Here is an 11,793-nt window from a genome sequence, read left to right as displayed (position 1 = left end):
CGAGGATCAGCTGGAAGAGAAATACTTGCTGGTCTAACACTGGAATCCACTGGTAAGAGCAGCTTCTTCAGAGAAGACCAACATACGCCACGTCTGTTTCCAACAACACGATGCACTACAGGCAAGGATGTAAAATTTTTCCCCACAATCTTCTTTTAAATCAAAACTTCTCAGCAGAAAGGAGCTACCATCTGAAATGACCAGGCATGGCTTCTCCGCTGCAGCCAGCGCTGACCACAACCATGCCTCTGCCAGCTCAGAATAAACAATATAACTGAACTCTGTTACAAGCATTATTTTAAATTCAAAGACACGTCAAACTGCTACCAGAAAGCCAGGATACTAGCATAAAAAAAAACCTGGAGAAACGAAGGCAGGGCAAATTTCTGCTTGCCTGCTTAATTATATCAATAACTACACATCCAAGTGACACACATGGAACTCAACTTCCAGTAACTTCCTCAGATTTACATTTCACATTTAGAATATACTTTTTCAGAATCAGTAATTTCACTCCAGCAAGGTTGGTATTCTTAAATCTCACAGGAGTAAAGCCAGTATCCAGATCCCCAGAATAAATGTTGCCCTACAGCCCTGAGAAAACACAGCTCAGACGTACCTGGGAGAAAGCCAAGTTCAGCACGGTTTCGGAAGCCAAGTACTGGAGGCTGTATTCTCGAGAGAGGGCAAGAGCCTGCAGCAGGACAGGCAGCGCGATGGTGTGACATGAAGATCTCCAGTAGAGCTCTGCTATTGACAGCAGGACACTAACCAAAACGGGGAGAGAACGACAAACCTTTTCCTTCTGGTGAAAAATGTCCACGTTTCCCAAGCAATTATTCCATCCACAACGGTGTTGATTTTATTATGAATTACATTACTGCATATGCAATAAACTTAAATCACACCCTTAAGAGGAGATGCCACCGACATAGAAAAGATGAAATAACACTGGAACTACTCTGAAGGTCAGCACAAAGGTACAACTGCACACGTACATTTCTATTTCCTATTTATTTTGGATGCAGCGTTTCCTTCTTCCGTAAGTCCTCCTGAAACTTCTTTTAATAACTTTACTGCCTTTTAGCTTACATATTAAAGATGCTCAGGTTTCAATTCCACAACATTTTGAGGATTCCTCCATACCACGATTCATAAATGAAATTATTTTGTAATCTCCAAATCATAGTAGGTAATCTGAACACTAGGGAAGTCTGAACACAGACAAATTGAAATGTCCGATTCCAATCACCGCAAAGTGGCTTTAATACTCTGAAAATGAAACATTCTTACCTAATCACCATCTCAGTGTTCTTGATTTTCTGGCAGTGGATCAACAATTTCTGCAGAAGTTTGTGTGCCTCTGACATTTGATTTTGGGCTTTCAATACAATGGCTTTTCTGCCGTGGGAGAAAGAAAACATCACTGATCATATTTTTATATTTTAGATACAATTCTGCTCTTCAGAACACAGTCAAATAGGGCTCTGCTTCGTGACCTCTGCTTCTTGTAACTGCAGAATGGCATTCTGACAAAGCGTACGCACGGTATGCACACCGGCAGGGGGAAAACTGGGTATTTCTGATTCCAGCTGGGCAGCTCACAGGCAGAAAGGATCAAACTCATAAACCAGGTTTTGCCAAAACCAAAGGCTCAACAGGCAGCAGAAGTGGGAGGGCACGCAAGCTAGAAAGCACAAGTAATTATTTGTAAGAAAACCAGGTATGAGGTAAAAGAGCTAAAACTGGCTTGAGCTAAGGACACAGAGCAATTGAGAACAGGGAAATAAGAAACAAATCCCCAGCAGTGGGCGATGTGTACAAATGCCTTGAACCCAGACACAGAGTAGAATATTTAAAGATCAGCGAAATCACAAACAATCCAATTCCAGAAGGACAAGCATCAGGTCCCACAGCTTGAATCCTGATCTTCTGGCTTACTGGCATTGGCTGTGTTTTCAGGTGTTTTGCCTTGTTGAAAATCAACAAGAAATTGCTTTTAATTTTTTTTTTCATTATCTTCATGGGACACACCTGCAAGTATATGCAGATTCATGATTTCTCACCTGTATATGCCTTCGATGCTATTAAGTGCTGTAATTCCTGCTACAAGAGAATCTGCTATGTGATATCTGCCGTCATTCATGGCTCTCTCAAACTGTATTTTCTGATCAAACAGCATCCAAAGCTAAACAAAGAACATCCAGGAACAAGTTTTAGAAGTTATGCCTGCTCATTTTCTAATCCCCAATTAGAACTTTTTATTTTCCCCTGTGGATATTTATGTCTAGACACAACTAACTCCACTGTCCAATCACTGGATTTACTAAATTACTGTCCCCAGTGGAAACGCTCAGGTCTGGATTAATGCTTCAATACTAAAGCTCACATACTTGACTGCATTTTAAGTAAAAAAACTCTTTTAAAACATTACTAATGCTTTGAAACAGTAGAATTGTTCTGTAGCAAAAAAGGACCAAACTATATTTAATGGAATCTTGAACACTTCAATGTAAATACATCTTATAGACTCATGTGTTAATAGGTTTCCCAGCACCACACAAAAACCCAGCCTATTCTCTCAGTTATTTCTGGATTTTAATATATCAAAATAAGTAGCACTAATTAAACAGAACTTTGAAGCTCCAAATCAATGCAGAGCATTTAATTCCTCTACGTGCTCAGGAAAGAGACAGATATTCTTTCTCTCAATGACATTTCTATTTAAACAGCTTTTTGCTCAGGAGGCTCTGGGGAGATAAACGTCTCACCAGCCCTAAAAGAGGTGTCTTTTTCATACTTTTGTAGAAAAGTGCATGCCGCACAGCTTCCCGTGAGGTCATGAGCCACATGAAATTAGCCAATGTATGGCCCAAGGCACACAGAGGAAATAACTCGGATGCAATGAAATTGAGAACCCATTGTATAACAGTTACATCATTTACAGGCTAAATTATAAATATTCTACCTGTGCATGCTGACTGTTGGGAGGGAATCTTTCCTTTAGGTGTTTCAGGATTTCAGAAGCAGCTGCAAAGTATCCCTGTAACACAGAAGCAGCACTGATTAACCGGCGCAAGCACCACTCCCCTCGATTTCAACACAACTTTCACAGAAAGAAGTTGCCAACCAAAACTCCTGTGTTTTCTTTGCCCCCAGTGCAGACATTAAAGGCAGAAAAACACACAAGTCAAGTCTCGCACTCTGTGCCAGGAACACCCACACGTCCTCTCACCCAGCTGTGCAGGCAGCCATAAACTCACCTGCTCTGCGTGCAGCTCGGCCAGGTGACACAGCACCACAGCGAAGGACTCCGTGTTATTCTGCTGAACGCCCACGTTCACAGCCTCCAGACTGTTCATGCTCAGCAGCGTCTGGGCTTGTTGAAGCGCCATGGTGCTTGTGCAAGAGAAACATCTTTTAGCTTTCAAGCAACAAACAACCACTGTTTTTAATCTATGGTCTTGTTATGACAACAGTCTACATTTTCTGGTATGGCAGGGGCCTGGGGGAGAACGAAAACTCGTAAAACAAACGCTATCCAGGAACTCTGGGCTGTGCAGGCACATGAAGTGCTCCGTACTGAAAGCTGCACACAGTCTAAGCACCGAGATGCTGAAAATGGGGGCACAGGAACAACTTCTGATTTATTTGCCGCTACTAAATGGGAACTCAACTTCTTCTCCAGGAGTTTTAAAGGAACACAAGAGAATGGAAGTAATTGCACTCAGCCTGTACTGAAGCACAGTCTGATTGCTTTATTTTAGTGCACTGGAGAGACACAGTCGCTTGTTACACCTATATCAATAACTCAAAATGCATTATGCGCTAACAAGTACAGCGAGCTAACCCAAAAGCTCAAAACACACAAGATACCTGCGGCCATATAGTCTCCAAATGGCAGTCTTCTGCGCTATACTGATATCAATGAGCTCTGACAAGCTGTGTTTCCAATGCAACAGATCAGAATCTTTTAAGGCATCCATTAGTTTGTTGGCAGCCTTTCCTGCAAAAGCTCTTTGCTGAACCAAGGACTGTATTCCCAGGGAAGCAAGGTACTGGGAAGAAGAAAAAAAAAAAAAACCAACAGCATTGAAAGACAATAGAGTAAACTAGGCTTGCAAATTACACAAGAGTTCCAAACTAAGAAAAAAATCCCAAAGAGGTGCTGTTATTCAGCACAAAGAAACACTGCTCCAGGCTTTTCTTTAAATACCGCTTATGCACACCCACACATACGCGAATGCCGTTTGGTTAGATGTGAAAGGTAATTTCCACTCCCCCACACAGAAGTCTTAAAGAGGATGACAGGGCTCGTACCTGGATTTCTCCAGTGATGAAACAGCTGTGAAAACACTGAGCCTTCCCTCCCCTTCCCCACCATGTCTGCTCTCACCTCCCAACATCCCAGTTTAGTTCCTTCTAGAACTGTTCTCTTAACAAAGAGATTGCAGATCTTGGGGAAGACAGAACTAAACATTAACAGCCAATGGATTCAGGGCACAAAACTGTCTACGGGGAGGGCTGCCTTGCAAGATTTCACAGCTGGGACAGAGCCACACAGGTAAACGTGTTCAAAGCCCTGCCAGAGGCATCGGCACTGAGTTACAGGGAAGGCGGAGGCGGAAGAACCTCCCTTGAGCACCAGGGTCTGAGGCCAAAACGGCGCATGGGGCCAGGCTAGTAGCCACAGAGCTTTGCTGCCTGAAAAACAAACAAGTTAGAAGGAAAACCAGTGAGCCTTGCAATAATGCACTGGCAATAAAGGAACTGAACTCTGGTTTGTTAATATGAGGAGTAAAAATAATAGGAACAGCTAGAGGTTGGAGTGTTAAACCAGATGTGTTGAAATTCAGTTACATATTTTGAACAGACCAGCCGCAAAACCCCAAATCCTATCACGCACGCTCCCCTTGCCACGTGTTTGTCCTAGAATAAAGTTAAGGATAAATGAAATGGACTTACCGGCAAACCAAAATGTAAAGATTTGTTTACAGAGTGCTCCAGCAGAACACAGCTATCGAATATCTTCTGCTCCAAGATGTACAACCAGCTCTAGCAAGGAAAAAAGACTTAAAATCTCATTGCAAATAGCTAATGGCTGCTTCACTTTTAACTTCTCTTACTTACTCTTCAGCATTAATGTGATACTAAGGGAATTTCTTTTAAATGCTGCACAGCAAAATATATAAAAAGTGCAGCTATGCTGGGACACTGGCTGAACAGCAGCCAACACTGGAGGTTCAGAGCAATGTAACAGAAGCCCCCTTGTGCAGTTAACTGTGGAAAGCAGCTTCTCAAGAGCTTGATACCACTGATCTGCCATCACTGTGAATTACAGAACAAAATACAGAGGAATCTTTCCCTCCTCCTTTTTGTTTGCTCAAAAGAAGGCTGATTACTCTCTTAGAATCCAACAGACAGTAAGGAGGAAGTTTATTAAATACTTTGACTCTTTAAAACATGTACGAATAAACTTTGAGCTCAGTCTTGACATCCTAGTACTCTGGAATCACAACTCCTGTTTAAGAAAGTAATCCTGAGTTGCGACAAAACCATCCCATGATCCCCCTGCAGTTTGTTGCTCTGCGTGACCCAGAAGCAACGTCACCCCACTGTGGACAGTCACATTCCAACTACTGCTGCGTTTGGGGAGATCCTGCTGCGAGAGCAGTTCTGCAACAGTTCACTGAGCCAAGGCTCAGGCCAAGGTGCCCCGATCTCCGATTCACCACAGCTCTCATCTTACCAGGCAGTGCTGCAAGCAAACGTGGTCGTTAGACTCCTGCGCAATTCGGATGGCTTCCTGAAGCGCAAGTTCAGCCTGCCGGCTATCGGCAAAGAAAAGGGGAAGGGAAAACATATCAGTATTCTCCCCATGCTTAAAATACAGCGATTATGGTACAGAGGAATATTGATCTAAATTATGCATATCGTACTCAGAAGACAACTCTGATTTAACAGACGGCTGAGGAGGCCTGTATTTTCCTCCCAGCACTGCAGCAATATATTCTAGTCTTGAGGATAATAAGCAAGACGGCATCTGGAAGCCACTACAAAAACGCAATTGTAAGCCCTCAGTGGGCTTTCAAACCCCATACATGCCAACGTGGGAAGTTATTGTTTGAAAAGGGGCAACGTGAAGTATCTGCCTGGGTAGGAAACGTTGCTCTCAATTCTGCAGATGTCCTTCCCATCTCCAGTCCTTTTACATGATGTGTCCAGGCAGCAGTCAATAAATGCAAACCATATATGGAGACAGGCAAGCCAGCTTCATCAATAACACCCACCCCCGTGCCATTTTACAATTAAAAAAGCTCAGATGGCTTTTTTTTTTTAATTATTCCTCTTCCAGATCATCAGCTCTATGTTGAATTGAATGTTAAAAGAAAACCAACCACACTTTCTCGAGAATATAGCTGGAAACAGGCATTCACATCCACTGACCTTTCTGAGGTCATGGAAATGTAGCAATTGAGAACTTAAATATCTCTGAAACAGTTGCAACCAGACAGGGACAAATGTCAACTCTTACCCTGCTGTAGATGGCTCAGTTATTATGGAAACCAAATAAATGTCAAAATAAAAACAAACCCAAACAAATCAAGATTCCAAAAAAATTCCAACCCAATCCAACTACAGCTGTTATCAAAATAAAGTCTTTTCTTCTCCTGAACAGATTTTCAGAATGAACAAAGGGGCTATCTCTCAGCACTTACGAGATGCAAGATGAGTTTCAGTTGTGCAGTGCAATGTCTTAACTTACTAATGGCCAAAGCGACAGTGCAGCGCGGCTAGATTCAGAGCAGCGTATCTCAGGCTCCGACCGTAACCTTCATCCCCGTTGCTTTTGCTCTCTGCTCCAGTGAGAATTAAACGGTCAAAATAATGAAGGAGGCTGTGCGTTGAACTGAAGACGTCTTGCACTCTGAGGCTATTTAAGTAGCTTAAATAATGCTAAAAATGGAAGAAAAATCAGCTTTAACGATACAGAACTATTAAAGTTTTTGTTTATAATTACTATGTATCTTCTTAGTGAGAAAGGTTGGCTGACATGCTTCCAAATGCCGTGCAGACAGAAAGAGATGCTAAAACAAGGTATTTTCTTCTTGGCATTGAGACCTGCAGAGCACAATCCTTTATGTCAGACAAACAGGACACTGGAGGTGTGCAGTCCAGCCCCTACTGCAGCAGCCCCTTCAGGGAGACATCTCCAAACGGGAGCAAGGAAAACCCTGTCTGCCTCAGCCCAGGGCTGCTGGGAGGAAGAGTTAGAAAGTAAGGCAAGAAGGAGTTGACTGGGAACTCATGGAAGTTGCTCAAGAATAAGCTGTTGAGGAACAAGGCAAATGCTCACAGCACAGCTCTGGAACTGAGTTGTCTCTTGCTTTCAGGATAAATTGCCGTTAAGCACCAGAAGTAAAGTGAACATCAGCGAACAAAACCAACAAAACCACTTAATAAAAACTGATTTTTAAACTATGGGAGTATAAGTCCTTAAATTTCTTAGGAAAATGTTTGCAAAAGGAAATAAGTTTTAGGTTTAGTTCAACAAGGATGCAGTCGCATAGGTCCCATCAAAATTAAGAGGATTATATCTGCACATAAAGCTTGCTATGTGGTGAAGTACTCAGCTTAATTAAGGTTTCTGTACCTTCAGGAGTTTTAGTCTGAATTACTAAACATTTACATGCAACTTGCTCACATCTTTATCATCTGCTTATATTTCAATATGGAATAAATTACTCCCAAAGAATCCCATCCTAGAGATAAGAAATCCCTTTACAACCATTTTGCATGAAGAAAAAGATACTTACAGCTTCAGCAAAGTCTGGATTAAATTTTAACAAGTTGTTCAATTCCTTTTGTAAAGAGGCTGGAGTAAGAGCCTTTGTTTCATCATTCTTTAATAAAGAAGCCTGGAATAAAAGTTGAAAAGTAAAAGTAAGATAAGTCCCTCAAACTGAAGGGTTACAAATATATTTTGACACATGCTTGTCAGCTTGTTATCTGCTTGGAGAGAACATTAAAGAAGATTTTGTAACAGCTCTGTCTACTATGACGCTGAAACATCACTGGCAGTTTTATTCTATACAATATAATAATAGCATTCCCTTTCCAGAGATCAGAGAAATCAAGTAAAAAACTTATTCAAATGACTGTTCAAACGTACTTAAAGAATTCTGTTTAAGTTTCTCTCTGAAGAACTAATACAATGGATCCCTCACTGGAATTACATGTATCCTCTCGCAAAAAATATCAGGAAACTAAAAGTAAATCCATAGTTTGCTTCGGCAAGTAGATCAACTAATAAAAAATTACAATAATCTAGTTACTAGAATAAGCATTACTGAATACTGAATAATAAAAAGATTTCAAATTTCAGAACTCCTCCACAATACTCTAATTAGGAGGAAAAAGAAATATAAAAGTTTACAGACACCTGTAGCAGATAGTCCACATAAATCACACCAGCTTAAAACCACAGTGTAACAGAATGTCACTGCAGCTAAAATCCACACCTTGTGCCAGATCACTGCAGCCTGTCCTGTGTTCTCATTAAACCCTGTCTCTAACTCTGCTCTTAGAGAAGGTTTTCCCTACCCTGCGTGCTTGCAGGGAGGCTGATGTGGCAGCAACCGGAGCTAGATCACAGGGGTCTGTGTGTCTGCGGTGCAAGCAACTGGATCTAAGAAAACATCACATCTGACACTGGATAAAATCAAAGGTGAAATTCATGTTACAGATCATTTACTCAACTTTATTCAGAATTAACATACCTGCTGAGAAAGAAAATACTCTGCTTGCTTCTGGGAAAGAGGCCCGCTGCAAGACATCTCTTCTTCCCTGATAAAAAGCACTCTGGTTAGAAACAAGGGCAATGAAATAGAATACAAGGAAATACATTTTATCAGATGTTCTACACTTTTGTGTTATAGAGATTTATGAGATATTAGATCTCAAAGCAATGTACTACACCTAAGTTAGCAAATCCAAATGATTCCACGCAGTTTAGCTGTAATCTTCAACCTGCAGAGACTGTGGTCAACGTGAACGCTACCCTAAAGGCATGTGAAAACCCAAAGAAAGATTTGGGGTTGACATATTCAAATGGCTTTGCTCTGTTTTTTCCTTTCTTATGAAGATGGTCACAGTGAAATGACTTGGCGCTTTGGCCACACACATCACTCTGGAAAGCAGCTGCTCTGCAAGAGCAGATAGAAATTTATTCCATGGAAAGACAGCAGCTACAGCACACAGCCACACTCCAAAAGCTGTTCACTGACTCATGCTCTAGCATATGCACGCACAAGTTTATATAAAGACAGTTTAGAAAGTACCTTTTAAATACCTGGATACACAAAATGCTTTTAGGATTATTCTGACAGCACAGCACCTCTTTAGCAGGGCAAAAGTCTCAATATTTGCTTCTCATTTTTGATGTAAATAAAATGAGTTGTTTTATTTGGAGAAGGGCAAACAGAGAAACCAAAACCATTAAGCTTAACCTTTCCTTAGCGAGCAATGTTTCCTTGCTGGAAGCTGCAGTGACCTCTGCAAGAGCTGTATCACATCCCACACCAGCACCACCAGAGCAGCCACGCAGCAGCGGGCTGTACAGAAGGGAGCTGTGGGCAGCCGCTGGCCTTCAGCCTGCGCCTCCCTGCCTGGGCTGAGAGCGCGTGGTACCGCCATCTTCTGAGCCACCCTGCAGAACCGCTGCCTTTTACCAGCGTCACCACACGGTGGCACCAAGGAAACGGAGAGGCCGCCCAGCTCCTCCACCGGCGTGCAGGAGGCTTTAAAAAATACGAGATGACAGCACACGACATCTCAATAGCGCATCTGACGTTGTCAGTGACAGGACACGCACAGATGAGCATTCGCGGAGTTTGGAAGGTCTGACAGGAGTAGCACCTTGAGCTGGACAAAGCTTAAATTTACTCTGATGTGCACAGAGATAATCTGAAATAAGAGTAATTCTCATAAGTGGCAAAGACTTTACAGAATCATAGAATCATTAAGGTTGGAAAAGACCTCAAGGATCATCAAGTCCAACCATCAACCCAACCCCACCCAACCCACTAACCCATGTCCCCAGGCACCACATCCCCACATTTCTTGACCCCCTCCAGGGATGGTGACTCCACCACTGCCCTGGGCAGCCTGTTCCAATGCCTGATCACTCTTGCAGTGAAGAAATTGTTTCTAATATCCAGCCTAAACCTCCCCTGGCGCAACTTGACGCTGTTTCCTGTTGTCCTGTCACTTAATATATCACCTTAATGGTCCATCAAGTTCTTCTTTCTCCATCTTCCCCTCCAGTTCCTCTGTATTTGTCAGTTCCATGTCACTCTCATCAATTCCATTCTTTTTCTCCTCATCGTTTTGAAAGTACTGCTGAAGTGCAGTGTAAAGCTTATAGACCTGACTGAAAGAGAGCTTATTGTATGCCAAGATCATATGGCGCAGAAACAGACCTGCAAAGGAAAACATCTGTTATGACAACTGTCTGTAAAGCTGTTTTAGAAAGAAAATTAGAAATTGTTATAACCAGAAGCTTAAATCACAGTATTTAATTTTGCTTAAGGGTGTCATCTCAGCCTACCACTTGATAAAACTCAATTTTGTAAAACTGATATTAATTTAGTGGTGAATCTCACACACTATTTGATCTCAGGAAAATTAAGATCAGCAAGAACTCCACAACATGCTAAATTATTGGTTAACATGAAACATCTGAGCAAAAGAAAAATCATAGTATGCAATCTTTTACATCTCCCCCAAACCAAAGCTGTATCCTGAGTGAAACACACCAATGACAGATATCACATCAAATACAGCTTATGGCTAACAACTACTTACCTACAACACTTGTTTTATGAACTTCTGGCTCTGTCCCTGAAAATGAATCTGAAAGGTCATCAAAAAATTGTTCCATATCTTTCAATTCTCCTTCTGCCATAAGTTTTAACCTAAACAGGGAAAGAAAACCACATTTTTTAGGGTATTAAGAAAATGCATCAAATAATTCTTCTATTACAGGTACAGATGAGTGAACACAAACAGAGCCAAGCTGTAGCTAATTCATTAGGGACAGAAGGTTTTTATCCTCATGAGCCACATCAAAACATATTCAATATTAAGCCAAATAATAATCAGGTTTGGGTTTTCTTTTTCCTTTTAAAACATTCATTTAATAAAGAGAACAATTAGAAAATTGTTATTATTTTAACAAAAGTTAGGAACCCAAAATAGACTGATTGTTAGACCTCCTGCCGTTTAGTGAGTTTGCTAATATCAAACAGATCTTCTGCATCAAAGAAAAGCAGACGGCTTCCATGTTTGGTCTGTGTGTCTGTCAGAACTTATTGATGAGAGCTAAGAAAACTGCTGAAGCACATTTCTGCTCTAATTGTATGGCTTTCTAACGACATATTCACACATTTCAGAGCACTTCACAGCTACCAGAGTAGATCCAGAGGACGCCGAGCACGCATGTGACAACTTTACCAGCTGTCACAGCACTCCTGGGGGCAGCGGTGCTGTCCTCACCCAAACCACAGGACCTCCAGGAGGGAGGGAACCCCCTGAACCCCTGAACTCCAGCCGCAGGGACCCGGGTCGGGGGGAGGCGCGGCCCCGGCGCCCACCTGATGTGCACGGAGCTGGCCAGGTGCGGGCACGACTCCTCGATAGCCTTGCGCAGTCGCGACAGCGCCATGTCAGGACCCTGGAGAGGACAGCGACATGTCGTGACAGGTCAGCAGCCCCTTGGCGTCTGTCTCCCTC

The 11,793-nt window shown here is 42.2% G+C and overlaps 1 protein-coding gene across 1 annotated transcript in view; it reads right to left on the bottom strand.

Annotated features, from left to right (window-relative positions):
* ANAPC5 (anaphase promoting complex subunit 5) overlaps positions 1-11,734 on the bottom strand; it is a 12,626-nt gene extending 892 nt beyond the window's left edge. Inside the window, exons 1-15 of the mRNA XM_010085302.1 lie at positions 11,655-11,734; positions 10,867-10,976; positions 10,283-10,481; positions 8,781-8,847; positions 7,818-7,919; positions 6,767-6,957; positions 5,750-5,831; positions 4,966-5,055; positions 3,877-4,058; positions 3,264-3,399; positions 2,969-3,043; positions 2,067-2,188; positions 1,294-1,401; positions 616-767; positions 391-414 (exon numbers count right to left, since the gene is read on the bottom strand). Of these exons, the coding sequence (XP_010083604.1) occupies positions 391-414; positions 616-767; positions 1,294-1,401; positions 2,067-2,188; positions 2,969-3,043; positions 3,264-3,399; positions 3,877-4,058; positions 4,966-5,055; positions 5,750-5,831; positions 6,767-6,957; positions 7,818-7,919; positions 8,781-8,847; positions 10,283-10,481; positions 10,867-10,976; positions 11,655-11,725 (1,711 nt within the window). The 5' untranslated portion in view covers positions 11,726-11,734. The remainder of the gene's footprint in view (positions 1-390; positions 415-615; positions 768-1,293; positions 1,402-2,066; positions 2,189-2,968; positions 3,044-3,263; positions 3,400-3,876; positions 4,059-4,965; positions 5,056-5,749; positions 5,832-6,766; positions 6,958-7,817; positions 7,920-8,780; positions 8,848-10,282; positions 10,482-10,866; positions 10,977-11,654) is intronic.
* Positions 11,735-11,793: the final 59 nt, after the last annotated feature.

This window comes from Pterocles gutturalis, unplaced genomic scaffold, assembly GCF_000699245.1.
Source record: "Pterocles gutturalis isolate BGI_N339 unplaced genomic scaffold, ASM69924v1 scaffold49870, whole genome shotgun sequence".
Classification (NCBI taxonomy): Eukaryota; Metazoa; Chordata; class Aves; order Pterocliformes; family Pteroclidae; genus Pterocles; species Pterocles gutturalis.
This window is presented reverse-complemented; position numbering and strand designations above follow the sequence as displayed.